At 60.5% G+C, this 18,966-nt stretch overlaps 1 protein-coding gene across 1 annotated transcript in view; it reads left to right on the forward strand.

Moving 5' to 3' along the window:
- FBXO41 (F-box protein 41) overlaps window positions 1-15,293 on the forward strand; it is a 25,989-nt gene extending 10,696 nt beyond the window's left edge. The window contains exons 6-13 of the mRNA XM_088056983.1: window positions 1-43; window positions 552-667; window positions 901-1,053; window positions 6,688-6,783; window positions 7,923-8,041; window positions 8,487-8,645; window positions 9,937-10,052; window positions 10,987-15,293. The exon at window positions 1-43 is cut by the window's left edge and continues 220 nt beyond it. Of these exons, the coding sequence (XP_087913109.1) occupies window positions 1-43; window positions 552-667; window positions 901-1,053; window positions 6,688-6,783; window positions 7,923-8,041; window positions 8,487-8,645; window positions 9,937-10,052; window positions 10,987-11,049 (865 nt within the window). The 3' untranslated portion in view covers window positions 11,050-15,293. The remainder of the gene's footprint in view (window positions 44-551; window positions 668-900; window positions 1,054-6,687; window positions 6,784-7,922; window positions 8,042-8,486; window positions 8,646-9,936; window positions 10,053-10,986) is intronic.
- Window positions 15,294-18,966: the final 3,673 nt, after the last annotated feature.

Here is an 18,966-nt window from a genome sequence, read left to right on the forward strand (position 1 = left end):
GTGGACGCGGGTGCTGCTGGAGAACGCCAGGGTCTCCTCCAAGGTACGGGGCAGGGGGTGGTGAAGGGTGAAGCTGTGCGAGCATCTCCTCCGTGCTTGTGTCCTTCCGATCCTGGGGACACGGCTGGGCGCTCGCTCCGCTGCTGGAGCTGCTGGAGCTGCTGGAGCTGAATGCTCCAGGACAGGAGCTCACACCTGCACAGCTTTTCACGTGCTTTGGGGGTCACACCCATGGTCTTGGGGTCCCGCCCATGAATTTGGGGTCACACCCATGGTTTTGGGGTCCCGGACATGATTTTGGGGTCACACCCATGGTTTTGGGGTCACACCCATGGTTTTGGGGTCACACCCATGATTTTGGGGGTCACACCCATGAATTTGGGGTCACACCCATGGTTTTGGGGTCCTGCCCGTGAACTTGTGGCACGTGCTCTGCCATGGCCTGGTGTGTGTGTGTTCCCACGTTTGTGGCACGTGTGTGCCCAGCCGGGGCAGGGTGGTGTGGCCGTGCTGGGGTGTCCCTGGCAGTGAGTGCCACCCCTGTGCCCCAGTTCCTGGCCATGCTGTCCCAGTGGTGCACCCAGATGCATTCCCTCACCCTCCAAAACCTGAAGCCGCGCCAGCGGGGCAAGAAGGAGAGCAAGGAGGATTACATGAAGAGCACACGGTGAGTCCCCGTGTCCCTCTGTCCCCGTGTCCCCCCTCCCAGAGCCGGAGCTGCAGCTCCTCAGGGAGCCCCAAAATCCCTTTCCTTGCTGCGCCCCAACGCACGGCGGCTCCTGCCGCGGGATTCGGGCGTCCCGGAGCCGCGGACGCCCGCGGGACGCGTCACCCTCCCGGGGAGGTCACGGGGAGGGTGAGCAGGGGCTCCTGAGCCTGATCCTGGCTCTGTCCTGGCAGGGGATGTCTGGAAGCGGGGCTGGAGTCGCTGCTGAAGGCGACGGGCAGCAATCTGCTGATCCTGCGCATCTCACACTGCCCCAACGTGCTGACCGACCGCTCGCTCTGGCTGGCCAGCTGCTACTGCCGCGCCCTGCAGGCTGTCACCTACCGGTAAGGACAGCCACCAGCGCCTGCCAGGCACGGGGACAGGCTGGGAACACACACACACGGGCTGGGAACACACACACGGACTGGGAACACACACACACACACACGGACTGGGAACACACACACACACACACAGGGGCTGGGAACACACACACACACACGGGCTGGGAACACACACACACACACAGACTGGGAACACACACACACACGGACTGGGAACACACACACACACACACGGACTGGGAACACACACACACACACAGGGGCTGGGAACACACACACACACGGACTGGGAACACACACACACACACACGGGCTGGGAACACACACACACACACAGGCTGGGAACACACACACACACACGGGCTGGGAACACACATACACACACACACGGGCTGGGAACACACACACACACACGGGCTGGGAACACACACACACACACGGACTGGGAACACACACACAGGGGCTGGGAACACACACACACACGGACTGGGAACACACACACACACACGGGCTGGGAACACACACACACACACACGGGCTGGGAACACACACACACACGGGCTGGGAACACACACACACACACGGGCTGGGAACACACACACACAGGGGCTGGGAACACACACACACACACACAGGGGCTGGGAACACACACACACACACACGGGCTGGGAACACACACACACACGGGCTGGGAACACACACACACAGGCTGGGAACACACACACACACACACAGGCTGGGAACACACACACACAGGGACTGGGAACACACACACACACACACAGGCTGGGAACACACACACACACACAGGGACTGGGAACACACACACACACACACGGGCTGGGAACACACACACACGGACTGGGAACACACACACACACACACGGACTGGGAACACACACACACACACAGGGACTGGGAACACACACACACACACGGGCTGGGAACACACACACACACACGGGCTGGGAACACACACACACACAGGGGCTGGGAACACACACACACACGGACTGGGAACACACACACACACGGGCTGGGAACACACACACACACGGGCTGGGAACACACACACACACAGGGGCTGGGAACACACACACACACAGGGGCTGGGAACACACACACACACAGGGGCTGGGAACACACACACACACACGGGCTGGGAACACACACACGGACTGGGAACACACACACACAGGGGCTGGGAACACACACACACACACAGGGACTGGGAACACACACACACACGGGCTGGGAACACACACACGGACTGGGAACACACACACACACACACGGGCTGGGAACACACACACGGACTGGGAACACACACACGGACTGGGAACACACACACACACGGACTGGGAACACACACACGGACTGGGAACACACACACACACACAGGGACTGGGAACACACACACACACACACAGGCTGGGAACACACACACACACACAGGGGCTGGGAACACACACACACACGGGCTGGGAACACACACACACACACAGGGGCTGGGAACACACACACACACACAGGGGCTGGGAACACACACACACACACAGGGGCTGGGAACACACACACGGACTGGGAACACACACACACACACAGGGGCTGGGAACACACACACGGACTGGGAACACACACACACACACAGGCTGGGAACACACACACACACAGGGGCTGGGAACACACACACACACACAGGGGCTGGGAACACACACACACACAGGGGCTGGGAACACACACACACACACAGGGGCTGGGAACACACACACACACACAGGCTGGGAACACACACACACACAGGCTGGGAACACACACACACACGGGCTGGGAACACACACACACACACAGGCTGGGAACACACACACACACACACAGGCTGGGAACACACACACACACGGGCTGGGAACACACACACACACACAGGCTGGGAACACACACACACACGGGCTGGGAACACACACACACACACACGGGCTGGGAACACACACACACACGGGCTGGGAACACACACACACACACACGGGCTGGGAACACACACACAGGGGCTGGGAACACACACACACACACACAGGCTGGGAACACACACACACACACGGGCTGGGAACACACACACACACAGGGGCTGGGAACACACACACACACACACAGGCTGGGAACACACACACACAGGGGCTGGGAACACACACACACACACGGGCTGGGAACACACACACACACACACGGGCTGGGAACACACACACACACACGGGCTGGGAACACACACACACACACACGGGCTGGGAACACACACACACACACATGGGCTGGGAACACACACACACAGGGGCTGGGAACACACACACACACACGGGCTGGGAACACACACACACACACAGGGGCTGGGAACACACACACACACACGGGCTGGGAACACACACACACACACGGGCTGGGAACACACACACACACACGGGCTGGGAACACACACACAGGGGCTGGGAACACACACACACACGGGCTGGGAACACACACACACACACGGACTGGGAACACACACACACACACGGGCTGGGAACACACACACACACACGGACTGGGAACACACACACACACACACGGGCTGGGAACACACACACACACACGGGCTGGGAACACACACACACACACGGGCTGGGAACACACACACACACACGGGCTGGGAACACACACACACACGGGCTGGGAACACACACACACACGGGCTGGGAACACACACACACACACGGGCTGGGAACACACACACACACACGGGCTGGGAACACACACACACACACAGGGGCTGGGAACACACACACACACACACGGGCTGGGAACACACACACACACACAGGCTGGGAACACACACACACACACGGGCTGGGAACACACACACACAGGGGCTGGGAACACACACACACACACAGGCTGGGAACACACACACACAGGGGCTGGGAACACACACACACACACAGGCTGGGAACACACACACACACACAGGGGCTGGGAACACACACACACACACGGGCTGTGCTGCGCTCACCCCGTGCCCTGGCAGAGTACAGCCCACCTGTCCTGCTGCCCCACCCCGGTGTCCCCGGTGTCCTCAGCTGTCCCTGCAACCCCCAGCCCCTTCCAGGTAGTTCCCATGCAGGTGTTTCACTTCCAGCTCCATTCTCATCATCCCAGTCCCGATCTCATCCTGGCTGGGGTCTTGGTGAGGAGACACCACTTTGTGGTAGCGGAGGGTGAGGAGGGGGTGCTGGTGAGGTCCCACCTGGCTGCCACCCCTGATGGAGGAGTCTGATGGAGAGAAGAGGCTCAGGGTCCCTCTCTCCTGGCAGGGAAGAACAGCTCTGCCACGGGAGAGCTGAGATTCAGCTTGGAGACCTTGCCTGAGGCCAAGGACTCATGATGATCCTGGAGGAGGTCACAGGTCCTGGAGGGCACCACTGACCAACCCTTAGTTTTGGCCACCTGTGGAGACAGGATTGGCCTTCCCTGCAGCCTCCAGGAGGGTGATCCTTGCTCTGCTGCACCGCCTCAGCCTTGGTGTCCGCTCCACCTGGTCCTCATCCAGCCAGGACAGAGGTGGGGAAGCACACCCAGAGCCCCAGGAGCTGAGAGCTGGCTCTGACCCACCCCACGAGGCAGGAGACAGCCAGAGCTGCCAGGCTGAACTCCAGGGCTGCTCCATGGGCTGTTCCAAGGGCAGCAGAGCAGGGAGCGCTCCTGGCACATCCTGAGCTGTGACTCCTGCTCTGATTGACCTGCTGCTCCTGGAACCCTTCACACCCACTCTGGAGCGCTCCACATAACACCCAGCCTTATTTTTAGCCTTGCCTGGAGTTCTGGAGTGGGGCATTTAGACTTGGGAAGCGCGGCCTCGGTCCCTGGAAGCCGCAGGTGTGGTGGCACAGCCAGGGGACTGGTGGGGCTGGTGGCATCAGGACAGTGCTCTGGCACCTCTCCTCAGAGCTGGGCCCCCAATCTCGATAAACCCACACCTGCCCCAGTCCCTGCCCGGGCCCAGCAGCAGCCCAGGAACCTCTCCTGGTGCTCCAAAGGCACTGAGGAGGAGCCACAGCAAACAGCAAGAGCCACCTACAGACAGGGACACAGCCATGGGGACAGGGACACAGCCACGGGGACAGGGACACAGCCATGGGGACAGGGACACAGCCACGGGGACAGGGGAACAACCACAGGGACAGGGACACAGCCACAGGGAGAGGGACACAGCCACGGGGACAGGGACACAACCACAGGGACACAGCCATGGGGACAGGGACACAGCCATGGGGACAGGGACACAGCCACGGGGACAGGGACACAGCCACAGGGACAGGGACACAACCACAGGGACACAGCCATGGGGACAGGGACACAGCCATGGGGACAGGGGCACAACCACAGGGACACAGCCATGGGGACAGGGACACAGCCATGGGGACAGGGGAACAACCACAGGGACAGGGACACAGCCACAGGGAGAGGGACACAGCCATGGGGACAGGGACACAGGGACAGGGGAACAGGGACAGGGGCACAGCCAGAGGGACAGGGGAACAACCACAGGGACAGGGGAACAACCACAGGGACAGGGGAACAACCACAGGGACAGGGGCACAGCCACGGGGACAGAGGCACAGGGACAGGGGAACAACCATGGGGCCAGGGGCACAACCACAGGGACAGGGACACAGCCATGGGGACAGAGACACAACCACGGAGACAGGGGCACAGGGACAGGGACACAGCCATGGGGACAGGGGCACAGCCATGGGGACAGGGGAACAACCACAGGGACAGGGACACAACCACGGAGACAGGGGCACAGGGACAGGGGCACAGCCACAGGGACAGGGGCCACAGGACAGTGCCTGTCCTGGCTGGGGTGTCCTCTCCTATCCTCACTGGGGTGTCCCTGCCTGCCCTGGCACTGTCCCTGTGCAGTGGCAAGGGACACCAGCCCCGTGTGGCCTGCAGGGACAGGTTGTGTTGGCCTGCAGGGACAGGTTCTTTGTCCTGCAGGGACACACAGCCTGGCCTCAGCCAGTCTCTTGTCACCTTTGCATGTGGAAGATGCTCCTCCAGCTCACCTGCCACCTTCAGCCCTGCCTCCCCCCTTCCCCTCCAGCCTCACTGCGCTGCTGACACCGCACATCCACAGGCACATCCCGATGGGAATGGCTCCAGCCCCTGCACAGGCTGCTCTGGGGCCTGGCTGCTCCAGGAGCAGATCCTGGGGGAAACCATGGCCAGACTGGTACCTCTGGCTGCTCCAGGAGCAGATCCTGGGCTGGAAACCATGGCCAGATTGGTACCTCTGGCTGCTCCAGGAGCAGATCCTGGGCTGGAAACCATGGCCAGACTGGTACCTCTGGCTGCTCCAGGAGCAGATCCTGGGGGAAACCATGGCCAGATTGGTACCTCTGGCTGCTCCAGGAGCAGATCCTGGGGGAAACCATGGCCAGATTGGTACCTCTGGCTGCTCCAGGAGCAGATCCTGGGCTGGAAACCATGGCCAGATTGGTACCTCTGGCTGCTCCAGGGAGCTCCTGGGGGGATGCAGACCCAGTCCAGGGGTGACACCACTGCAGGTGGGGCCATCACACGTCCCCTGTGCTGTTCCAGGAGCTCCACGGACCCCGTGGGCCATGAAGTCATCTGGGCCCTTGGAGCAGGCTGCAGGGACATCATCTCCCTCCAGGTCGCACCTCTGCATCCCTGGTAAGGCACGGAAGCACAGGGTGGGGCGGGTGGGAAGGGACCATAAAGCCCCCCCAGTGCCACCCCTGCCGTGCAGGGACAGCTCCCTCTGGCCGAGGGTGCCCCAAACCCCAGTGCCCAGCCTGGCCTGGACACTGCTGGGGTGGAACTTGGTTAGGAGGAGGCCACACAGCGTGAGGGGCTGGAAAGGAGCTGGGTGCCAGAACCTGATTTGCTTAGGGAGGGTTTCTGTGGGATGAGCAGCAATCCTGGAGCCCAGCCCGTGAGAGCAGGAGCTCAGCCCCATCCCTCCCTGTGCAAACTGGGATCTGCTGGGTGTCTGCAGCTCCCTGCTGGGCCGGGAATGCTCCAGGGAGCTGCCCACACCCGAGATGAGAGGGATCTGTGCTGGGTCTGGGAGGTGCTGCTGAACATCAAAGGCCTGTCTGAGCTCTCGGGCTCAGCAGCAGCAGCAGCCCTGCAGGGTCTGGGTGTTGATGAAAGGATGTCACAGCTCGGGGGGGCACTGCAGCTGCTCTCATTCTGGGAAAGCTTTTGGGGGAGATGCTGCTGGAGCCCCATCTCCAGCCCGCGGTGTCTGGGTGCTCAGGAGCTGAAGGCTCTCACAGGACACTCAGCCTGGAGAGCCCCTGGGCGCTGTGTCAGGAGCCAGGGGCTGTCACCCTGCAGGACAGGCGGCTGTCAGGGCCTGGTGGCTCCTGTGTGCCCTGGGGCAGCAGCACCTGGCACCTGCCCTCTCCACCTGAGAGAGGCACAGGCCCTGCTGCTGCTGCTTTCATCCCTCGAAGGTCAGAGGGCAAGGCCTGCTTTGGGTCTCTGAGGTTGGAATCACAGAATCCTGGAACGGGTTGGGAGAAACCTTAAACACCCCCAGTGCCACCCCAGCCGTGGCAGTGACACCTCCCAGTGTCCCAGGAGCTCCAGCCCCGGTGTCCAGCCTGGCCTGGGACACTGCAGGGATCCAGGGGCAGCCCCAGCTGCTCTGGGTGAGGTTTGGGGCTCTGGGCACACGGAGCTGCCCTGGCCCTGCACAGCCCCAGGCTGGTGGGAGGGAGAGCTCCCGGTGCCACAGGCTGCCAGGAGTGCCTGGGGGGCTGAGTGACCGTGCCAGCCCCAGCTCTTGTCCCTCGTGTCCCCAGCCAGCAGCCGACGCGCTTCAGCAACCGCTGCCTGCAGATGATCGGGCGCTGCTGGCCCCACCTGCGGGCGCTCGGCGTCGGAGGGGCCGGCTGTGGCGTGCAGGGCCTGGCGTCCTTAGGTAGGCATTGCTCGGGATCCTGGCCTTGGGAACGGGCCTTGGGCTTGGAGAGACCCCTGGGACTGCTGAGCCCACCCTGTGCCCAGCACTTGGGGTCACAGGATCACAGAGCAGGTCATGGGCTTGGAGAGACCCCTGGGACTGCTGAGCCCACCCTGTGGCCAGCCCAGAGCACTGGGTGCCACCTCCGGGCATTCCCTGGACACCTCCAGGGCTGGGGACCCCAAACCTCCCCGGGCATCACCTCTCCCCCTCTGCTGGGGCGAGGAGGGGGCCCTCACTGCAGGGAGGGTGATGCTCCATGGGGGTCTCCCTGGAGAAGCCCACCCCACCCCGAGCCCCACGGGCGCTCCCTGCCCCTCCTGGTGCCACCCACCCCTCCCGGCCCCCTGTGCCAGCGGCTGTCCTTGTCCCTTCCCCGCTGAGGGACGCTCTGTGCCTGCAGCCCGGAACTGCATGAGGCTGCAGGTGCTGGAGCTGGACCATGTGGCCGAGATCAACCAGGAGGTGGCTGCTGAGATGTGCCGGGAGGGGCTGAAGGGGCTGGAGATGCTGGTGCTGACGTCCACCCCCGTGACCCCCAAGGCCCTGCTGCACTTCAACAGTGAGTAACAAACACACTGGGACCCTCAGCCATCAGCCAGTTGCCAAAGGCACGGGGCAGAGGCTCCCACGGGAGCTGCGGGCACTGGGAGGGGCTGGGAGCTCTCTGGGGAGGGCGTCAGAGCAGAGCCAGCATCGAGGAGAGCTGATCTCACCTCGGGCTGCAGGGAGGATGGAGACACCCCCAGGGTGATGGAGGCCTCGAGCTTTGTGCCACACCCGAGCTTTGTGCCACACCCGGGGTTTGTGCCACACCTGAGGTTTCTGTGCCACACCCGAGCTTTGTGCCACACCTGAGGTTTCTGTGCCACACCTGAGGTTTCTGTGCCACACCCGAGGTTTTTGTGCCACACCTGAGGTTTGTGCCACACCCGAGCTTTGTGCCACACCCGGGGTTTGTGCCACACCCGAGGTTTTTGTGCCACACCTGAGGTTTTTGTGCCACACCTGAGGTTTTTGTGCCACACCCGAGGTTTTTGTGCCACACCCGGGGTTTGTGCCACACCTGAGGTTTGTGCCACACCCGAGGTTTTTGTGCCACACCCGGGGTTTGTGCCACACCCGGGGTTTGTGCCACACCCGAGCTTTGTGCCACACCTGAGCTTTGTGCCACACCTGAGCTTTGTGCCACACCCGAGCTTTGTGCCACACCCGAGGTTTTTGTGCCACACCCGAGCTTTGTGCCACACCCGGGGTTTTGGTGCCACACCCGGGGTTTTGGTGCCACACCCGAGGTTTTTGTGCCACACTCGAGGTTTTTGTGCCACACCTGAGCTTTGTGCCACACCTGAGGTTTGTGCCACACCTGAGGTTTTTGTGCCACACTCGAGGTTTTTGTGCCACACCTGAGCTTTGTGCCACACCTGAGGTTTGTGCCACACCTGAGGTTTTTGTGCCACACCCGAGCTTTGTGCCACACCCGAGCTTTGTGCCACACCCGAGCTTTGTGCGTTTGCTGCAGTCACTGGCCAGGGCAGGAGGTTCACAGCCTCAGGAGAGCCTGTCCTGGTGCTCACAGCTCGGGGGCTGGGGTTGGGCTGGCTGGAGCCCACCCCTCTGGATGGCAGGCAGGGATTCCCAAGGAAGCGGGAGGACACCGGGTTGGGACAGGGCAGCCAGGGGCCACCTCACAGCCCCTTCAGAGAACTTGGCCAGGTCTCCTCCATCTCCAGGGTGAGGATCCCCACACACAGAGGGCCTTGAGAAGCACGGGGTGGGGTCTGGGGTCCCTGCTGGCCGTGGGGAGGCTCCCTGTCCCCAGGTGTGAGAGCCAGGTGCTGTCTGTGCCCCAGGTGTGTGCCGGAACCTCAAGTCCATCGTGGTGCAGGTGGGGATTGTGGATTACTTCAAGGAGCCCCACAGCCCCGAAGCCAGGAAGATGTTTGAGGAAATGGTGAACAAACTCCAGGTAAAGGACCCCAGCCCCAGCTAACACCAGTGTCACCAGCCCTGGGTCCTTCCCATGGCAGGGATCAGAAATGTTCCCCCTCTCCCTCCCTTTCCTCTTTCCTTCCTGTGCCAGGGATTTGAGATGATGTTTCCCCTCTCCCTTCCTCACCCCGTGTCTTCCCTGAGGCAGGGACTGGAGATATCCCTGCTCCTCCTTCCCTCTCCCTGTGCCCTTCCCATGGCAGGGATTCCCTTCCCTTTCCCTCTCCCTGTGTCCTTCCCATGCAGTGATTCGAGGTGTTCCCTCTCCCTGTGTCCTTCCCATGCAGGGATTTGAGGTGTTCCCTTTCCCTTTCCCTCTCCCTGTGCCCTTCCCATGGCAGGGATTTGAGGTGTTCCCCCATCACCCTGTGTCCTTCCCATGCAGGGATTCCCTTCCCTGTCCCTGTGTCCTTCCCATGCAGGGATTCCCTTCCCTGTCCCTGTGTCCTTCCCATGCAGGGATTCGAGGTGTTCCCTCTCCCTGTGTCCTTCCCATGGCAGGGATTTGAGGTGTTCCCCCATCACCCTGTGTCCTTCCCATGCAGGGATTCCCTTCCCTGTCCCTGTGTCCTTCCCATGCAGGGATTCGAGGTGTTCCCTCTCCCTGTGTCCTTCCCATGCAGGGATTTGAGGTGTTCCCCCATCACCCTGTGTCCTTCCCATGCAGGGATTCCCTTCCCTTTCCCTCTCCCTGTGTCCTTCCCATGCAGGGATTCCCTTTCCCTCTCCCTGTGTCCTTCCCATGCAGGGATTCCCTTTCCCTCTCCCTGTGTCCTTCCCATGCAGGGATTCCCTTCCCTGTCCCTGTGTCCTTCCCATGCAGGGATTCGAGGTGTTCCCTTCCCTCCCTCTCCCCATGGAGCAGGGGCACTGCTGGCTGCCCCCAGCCCCACTGTCTGCTCCTCTTCCAGGCGCTGAGGAAAAGACCCGGCTTCTCCAAGATTTTACACATCAAGGTGGAAGGAGGCTGTTAGCCCTTCAGGGAACCCAAAGCACATTCCCTGCTCTGCCTGGCGGAGCCCCTGAGCCCCAGCCCAGCGTGGGCCGGAGCAGGGTCCCCCCGGCTCGTGCACAAGGAACCCCAAACTCTCGCAGGCCCCCGGGGCCGCTCGCGGGCGAGAAGGTGCTACTCAAGGACATTTCTTGGCTGCCCCAAGAGCTGGGGCCGTGCTCTTTCCTGGGGGGAAGATGGCTTCGAACCCCTGCTCTGCTCCTCTCCAAGGATCCGTGCTCGGGGATGGCTGTTCCGTCAAACTCTGCTTTGGGCTCTTTGCCCGTTTGAGGATGGTTCTGGGGCTCTCGGCAGAGCCTGGGCTGCCCCCGGGCTCCGTGGGGCGATGGAGGGGGGTGGAAGGGGCTGTTCCTCCCCAGAGCCCAGCACACCTGCAGGGTTCCCCCTCGTTTTCCTTTTGGGTTTGACAGAGGGGCACCCAAAGCTGGGGAAACGCTCCCAGAAACCAGCACAAAGAGCAGAGCTGCACCTCGGGGGCTTTGGGAGCCACAGGACACCAGGAGAGATGGGAGCTCTTCCAGAGGTCTCCAGCCTCACTTCTTCTCCACCAAAACCCTCCTGCCAAGGCAATAAACCATCTCCAGAATCCTCATCCAGCAGGAAACACGGCTCACGCTCCTGTCGCCGCCATCCACAGCCAGTCTCCATCCGGGGTCCGTTGTCCCACGTGGAGAGAGAGAGACACTCACGGGACACCCACGTTTGCCATCCCGTGGCCTTCCTGAGCAGCCTGAAGGAGCAACCCTGGCCAGATCGTCCTGGAATTGGCCTGGGAAAAGCACCAACCAACAGCCCTGGCTGACCTTTATCTACAGCCACCGTTTTTGAAATCTGATTTTTCTTCTGAGTGTCCTCTGCCTGCAAGGACGTCATCATCCCCCAGATATCCTTTATCCATAGGAAAAGGCTTTGGAAAGGCATCCAGCAGGGTGAGGATCTGGACCCTGAAGGTACCAGGAGGTGCTGCTGGGACTGGGGACAGCCATCAGAGCACTGCCAGCAGTGGGGACACCCCGGCCTTACCCCCAGCCCCAGCCCCGTGTCCTCGGAGCCGACGGGCTGAGCGGAGAGGAAGCGACTGGGAAAATGGATTTGGGGCTTTTCCCTCTCCTCTGGACCAGCGCTGGAGGTTTTGGTGCCTGCTGGCCAGCCTGGCTGCGAGGGGACACCTCCCAGAGCGTCCCCCCAGGAGGGACCGGGCTGCAGACCCAGCTCCACATCCCTCACCCATGGCACAAGAGCTGCTGCCCTCGGCTGGGGCTGCCAGACAGCCCGTGGGGATCCCCAGAGGAAGGAAAATCACCCCCAAACCGCTGAGGCTGCTCGTGGTTCTCCAACCCCACCTGGAGACCCTTCACCCGCCCTTCACCCCGGCTGTGCTGTCTGCTCCGGAACAGGGTCAGGGTTTTGTGGCCGTGGGAAGCACCTGGATGCAGCTTTCCAGGAGAAGGCTGTCCCTGAATGCACAAAGTGGGGGAGCCCAAACTCCTGCACCCCAGCAGGTCCCCAGGGCTGAGCTCCCCGCACCGGGACCAGCTCCCTGCCACGCCTGCCGTGGCTTTACCTCCAGCCCGGGGAGCTGGGACACTCCTGATCCAGGGCCAGGAGGAGCAAGGGATGCCCCGACCAGCAAAAAACCACCCAGCAAAGCTCCAACCCCCGGGGAGCCTCCAGCCCTGTCCAGGAGCATGGCCCAGCTGAGATGTCACCACCACCCTGCAGGGACCTGTGAAATTCCCTTAAAAACAAAACAAAGTACGTATTTATTTCTATAAAGAGAAGAGGGAAAAAAAAAAAAAAAAAAAGATTTTAAAGGAAAATGATATACTCAGCATGTTTATACACTCTATGCTTAAAGACTCTGGTGGCCCAGCCGTGGGCCAAGCCTGGATGCTCTGGTGCCTGGCCCCTCTCCTGGGGAAGGGGAGGATGAGGTGATGGAAGGAGGGGAGGTGCTGAGGACCCTCAGAGAAGATTTCTGTGCCAGCGAGGTCAGTGCTGTGCGTGTGGAGCGTGGGTGACTCCGTGACATCCCCATCCCTCGGCTGCCACCAGGGCTTTGGATCCTCAGCAGGATCCTCAGCTGGATTCGGTGCTTTGGTGCATCCCCAAGAGCAGATCAAACCGTCACCTCTCCTTGGGGTGTTCCCAAAAAATCCAGCTCAGCAAAGCCCCCTTTTTACAAAACTCTGATGCCACGAGGCCTTGAGCAGGTTCAAGGAGTAGAAGATGGAATGTGGAAGTTTCTCCCTGGTTTGCTTGGGCTGGAATGGATCCCTTCCTCATCCTCCTCCTCCTCAGCTGGGGATGAAGGCACAGTGACAGGAGTGATGGAATGAGAGCCCTCCTGGTGGCTCCTAATTGCCCAGCTTGCTAACGAGCTCATTAACGGCTCTGAGATGTCAGATGGATCCTGCCCCTGCTGCTCGTCCTGCCCCGTGTGAGGCTCCAGCCACGGATTCACCCCCTCGGCCTCGGAGCCTCGGCCCTCTGGAAGGGATGGAAACAGCCAGAAATACCCAATTTCCTGGGAAAGCCTTCAAATCTCACAGCACGTTCAGCTCAGCCCTCCTGAGACGTGCCGGAGGGGCTCTGCGATGACAATCCCCGCTGAAATCCACGGATTCACAGGGTTGGGGTCAGAGCTGCCAGGGGCTGCGTGGACAGTGCTTCCGAGCCTGGCTCCGGCAGGGCCGCTTTTGGGGAGATTTATTCCTTTTCTAATGTGTTTTCCTGAAGTTTCCCCATGGCTGATGTTCCCAGCATTCACCTGAGTTTGGGTACTGGTCAGGGATTTCAAGAGGAACAACATCACCAAAGCCAGCTCGGGGTCCAAAGCTATCCCAAATCCGTGTTTTTGTGTCTCCCTCGTGTTGGATTTCACTCGTTGCCCATCATTCCAAGCCCCAGGAATGCTCTGGGGATCAGCTGCCTCCTCCTGCCTTATCCCTGAGCTTTGGGGCTCCGGGGTGTCGGGGACTGGGGGAAACGGGAGCCCCCAGGCTGGCTCTGCCCGGCGAGGGTTTGAAACCTTTGTCCCTCTTCTTGCAGCGTGTCCTGGTCCCTGCTGCCACCAAGGGCACAGCCATGGCAAGGGCTTGTCTGGCTCCTCCAAAGGAGCCTGGATTTAGGGAAAACAGAACCAAAAAACCCCAGGAGAAGTGTTGGTAATGGCTCCCAGAGTGGTTTTTTCAGCTCTTAGGGGAAGCCCCAGCCCAGGAGCTGGAGCATCGCTTCAGCCTCATTTTGGGGTGGGAAGCAGCAGGTTGGGGTGGAGCAAAAACATCTAGGAATTGGTGCCAAATGAGAAAGTGCTTTAAAAGGGGAAAAAAATCCCAGGGAGCAGGGGGATTTTGGGAAGCTGAGATGGTTTGTTGTGAGAGAAGCATTGCAGGGTGTTGTGAGGTGGTGATGGACCTCCCCCATCAGCGGGAGGCAAAATCATCCCTGGGGAGGGTGGGAGAGCACTGGGGAAAAGCTGCAGCAGCAGCGAGGAGGGAAAACTGCCCAAAAGCAAGGAAAAAAAAAGGGGTTTTCTAATGCAGCCTCGGGATGGAGCCCCTGGAGGGGAGCGAGGCAGCTTGGGGCCGGGGACAAGTGGGTGCAATGGTGTGGGGCAGTTTTGGGGAAGGGAAGGGGTGATGCACAGTTGCTTTGAGATAATCAGAGGAGATAATCAGTGCAGAGAATAGAGATATATAAATCCAGGAGCTGGAATCATTCCCTACAGCCCCCAGGGGCCCTGAACAGCGACCTCCCCTCCCCAGAGGTGCCCGTGGCCTCCCAAGTTATTTTTTTAACTCTATATAAATTTAGGTCTATTTTAGTCTTTCTGCAGCGATGTGCCAGTGTCTGGAGAACCAAACATCCCTTTTTTCCCCCCATCCCCTGGTCCCTCGATGCTAAACCGGGCCCTTGGTGCGAGATCTGCCGGAGCCGTGTCCTGGGGAGCGCCGGGATGGGGGAGCAGCCGCGCTGGGACGGGAGGATCCGGGGCTTTGGTGGGAGCAGGGCCCAGCTCCGGCCAGGAGTCCGTGTTTTTAGCACTTTGGTTGGAACTCTCACCTGTAGACGCACTTTGATGTTGTTGCTTTGAAACTTTGGCAAGTGTAAACAATGTGTATTTAAAGAATTACAGAGAAACGACCCCCAGCGAAGCGTGTAAAGAGCTATTTTATGACTCGGTGTTGAATAAAGACTCTGGAGATCGAGCTGGGTTTCCACTCTGCCGGGGGTCACACTGGATCCACACCAGTGACACCAGTTTGGGGCCTCCTGGAAGCGTCCCCCTGCCTCCCCTGCAGGTCCCTGGGCCCAGGGCACTGCACCAAGGGGGACCCAGGGAACAAAGGGGGACCCAGGGGGGCACCGAGGGCGGGCAGGCCCTGGCACAGGGTGCCCAGAGAAGCTGTGGCTGCTCCTGGATCCCTGAAGTGTCCGAGGCCAGGTTGGATGGGGCTGGAGCAGCCTGGGACGGTGGGAGGTGTCCCTGGATGATCTTGGTGGTCCCTTCTAACCCAAACCATCCCATGGTTCTGTATTTCCTCCACTGTCCTCCTTTAACACTTGTAACCCAGCAGACCCGAGTCCCCCTTTGTTCTCCCAGCACCATTTTCCTGTCAGAGTCCCCCCAAATGCCTGGATCCATCCTCGGAGCCGTCACACAGCTGCTGCCCCGAGCCTCCTGCCATGAAGCAAACAGGAAAATGAAAATGTCCCACTGAGCAGAAGCCAGGTAAAATGCCAGAGGACACCCCGGAGCTCCAAGCACACCCACACAGGTGCCCCGTGCCAGCACTCCTGGCACGTGTCTGGAGCCCGTCCTGCTCTCCAGCACAGCTCCTGCTCTCAAACGGGGCAGAAAGCAGCAGGGAAGGTTCCTTAGCTCCAGCCCTGAGCTCTCACCTCTGCAGAACGGAGCAGAGAACAGAGCCCGACCTGCCACCGAGCCCAGCTGTGTTTGTGCTGCTGGAGCCGGGGTTTACAGTGCCCAGCAGGAGAAACAAATCAGCACCAACAGGGCCAGCTGTGCCCGTGCCACCTCCAGCTGTGCCTGTGCCACCTCCAGCTGTGCCCGTGCCACCTCCAGCTGTGCCTGTGCCACCTCCAGCTGTGTCTGTGCCACCTCCAGCTGTCCCTGTGCCACCTCCAGCTGTGCCCGTGCCACCTCCAGCTGTCCCTGTGCCACCTCCAGCTGTGCCCGTGCCACCTCCAGCTGTGCCCGTGCCACCTCCAGCTGTCCCTGTGCCACCTCCAGCTGTCCCTGTGCCACCTCCAGCTGTGCCTGTGCCACCTCCAGCTGTCCCTGTGCCACCTCCAGCTGTCCCTGTGCCACCTCCAGCTGTGCCCGTGCCACCTCCAGCTGTGCCTGTGCCACCTCCAGCTGTGTCTGTGCCACCTCCAGCTGTCCCTGTGCCACCTCCAGCTGTGCCCGTGCCACCTCCAGCTGTGCCTGTGCCACCTCCAGCTGTGCCCGTGCCACCTCCAGCTGTGCCTGTGCCACCTCCAGCTGTGTCTGTGCCACCTCCAGCTGTCCCTGTGCCACCTCCAGCTGTGCCCGTGCCACCTCCAGCTGTCCCTGTGCCACCTCCAGCTGTGCCCGTGCCACCTCCAGCTGTGCCCGTGCCACCTCCAGCTGTCCCTGTGCCACCTCCAGCTGTCCCTGTGCCACCTCCAGCTGTCCCCGTGCCACCTCCAGCTGTGCCTGTGCCACCTCCAGCTGTCCCTGTGCCACCTCCAGCTGTCCCTGTGCCACCTCCAGCTGTCCCTGTGCCACCTCCAGCTGTGCCCGTGCCACCTCCAGCTGTGTCTGTGCCACCTCCAGCTGTCCCTGTGCCACCTCCAGCTGTCCCTGTGCCACCTCCAGCTGTGCCCGTGCCACCTCCAGCTGTGCCCGTGCCACCTCCAGCTGTGTCTGTGCCACCTCCAGCTGTGTCCGTGCCACCTCCAGCTGTGTCTGTGCCACCTCCAGCTGTCCCTGTGCCACCTCCAGCCCAATCTGTGTGTCACCTCCAGCCCCAGCTGTGTCACCTCCAGCCCCAGCTGTCCCCGTGTCACCTCCAGCCCCAGCTGTGTCACCTCCAGCCCCAGCTGTGTGTCACCTCCAGCCCCAGCTGTCCCCGTGTCACCTCCAGCCCCAGCTGTGTGTCACCTCCAGCCCCAGCTGTCCCTGTGCCACCTCCAGCCCCAGCTGTGTCACCTCCAGCCCCAGCTGTCCCCGTGTCACCTCCAGCTGTCCCCGTGCCACCTCCAGCCCCAGCAGGGAACGCTCCCGAGGGAGTGCCCAGCACAGCCCAGGGGCTGCCAGGGCCCAGAACGGGCCTGTGGCTGTTAATTACCACAGGCTTTAATTAATGAATGAATGACCCTCAGTGGCTGTGGGGCCAGGCCAGGGTCAGTGACTGTGGGGCTGGGCTGTTAATTAATGAGGTTTAATGCCTGTTAATTAATGAGGTTTAATTAATGAACTAATGCCCCTCAGTGGTTGTGGGGCTGGGCCGGGGGCAGTGGCTGTGGGGCCAGGCTGGTAATTAATGAGGTTTAATTAATGAACAGATGCCCCTCAGTGTTTGTGGGGCCGGGCCGTTAATTAATGAGGTTTAATGAGTAAATGAATGCCCCTCAGTGGCTGTGGGGCCAGGCTGTTAATTACCGAGGTTTAATTAATGAACTAATGCCCCTCAGTGGCTGTGGGGCTGGGCCGAGGGCAGTGACTGTGGGGCCAGGCCATTAATTAACGAGGTTTAATGAGTGAACAGATGCCCCTCGGGGGCTGTGGGGCCAGGCCGGTAATTAATGAGGTTTAATTAATGAACAGATGCCCCTCAGGGGCTGTGGGGCCAGGCCGGTAATTAATGAGGTTTAATTAATGAACAGATGCCCCTCAGGGGCTGTGGGGCCAGGCCGGTAATTAATGAGGTTTAATTAATGAACAGATGCCCCTCAGTGGTTGTGGGGCCAGGCCGTTAATTACCGAGGTTTAATTAATGAACAGGTGCCCTCAGTGGTTGTGGGGCCGGGCGCGGGTCAGTGACTGTGGGGCCAGGCCGTTAATTACCAAGGTTTAATTAACAAACAGGTGCCCTCAGTGGTTGTGGGGCCAGGCCGTTAATTACCAAGGTTTAATTAACGAACAGGTGCCCTCAGTGGTTGTGGGGCCAGGCCGTTAATTACCAAGGTTTAATTAACAAACAGGTGCCCTCAGTGACTGTGGGGCCAGGCCGTTAATTACCGAGGTTTAATTAAGGAACAGGTGCCCTCAGTGGTTGTGGGGCCAGGCTGTTAATTACCAAGGTTTAATTAACAAACAGGTGCCCTCAGTGGCTGGGGGGCCAGGCCGTTAATTACCAAGGTTTAATTAACAAACAGGTGCCCTCAGTGACTGTGGGGCCAGGCCGTTAATTACCAAGGTTTAATTAACAAAGAGGTGCCCTCAGTGACTGTGGGGCCAGGCCGTTAATTACCGAGGTTTAATTAAGGAACAGGTGCCCTCAGTGGTTGTGGGGCCGGGCGTGGGTCAGTGATTGTGGGGCCAGGCCGTTAATTACCGAGGTTTAATTAACAAACAGGTGCCCTCAGTGGTTGTGGGGCCGGGCTGTTAATTACCAAGGTTTAATTAAGGAACAGGTGCCCTCAGTGGTTGTGGGGCCAGGCCGTTAATTACCGAGGTTTAATTAACGAACAGGTGCCCTCAGTGACTGTGGGGCCGGGCTGTTAATTACCAAGGTTTAATTAACAAACAGGTGCCCTCAGTGGTTGTGGGGCCGGGCTGTTAATTGCCAAGGTTTAATTAACGAACAGGTGCCCTCAGTGGTTGTGGGGCCAGGCCGTTATTTACCAAGGTTTAATTAACGAACAGGTGCCCTCAGTGGTTGTGGGG

This window comes from Pseudopodoces humilis, chromosome 6 (genome assembly GCF_049639895.1).
Source record: "Pseudopodoces humilis isolate 2021_Gansu_Grassland_sample_001 chromosome 6, ASM4963989v1, whole genome shotgun sequence".
In the NCBI taxonomy this organism is placed as follows: Eukaryota; Metazoa; Chordata; class Aves; order Passeriformes; family Paridae; genus Pseudopodoces; species Pseudopodoces humilis.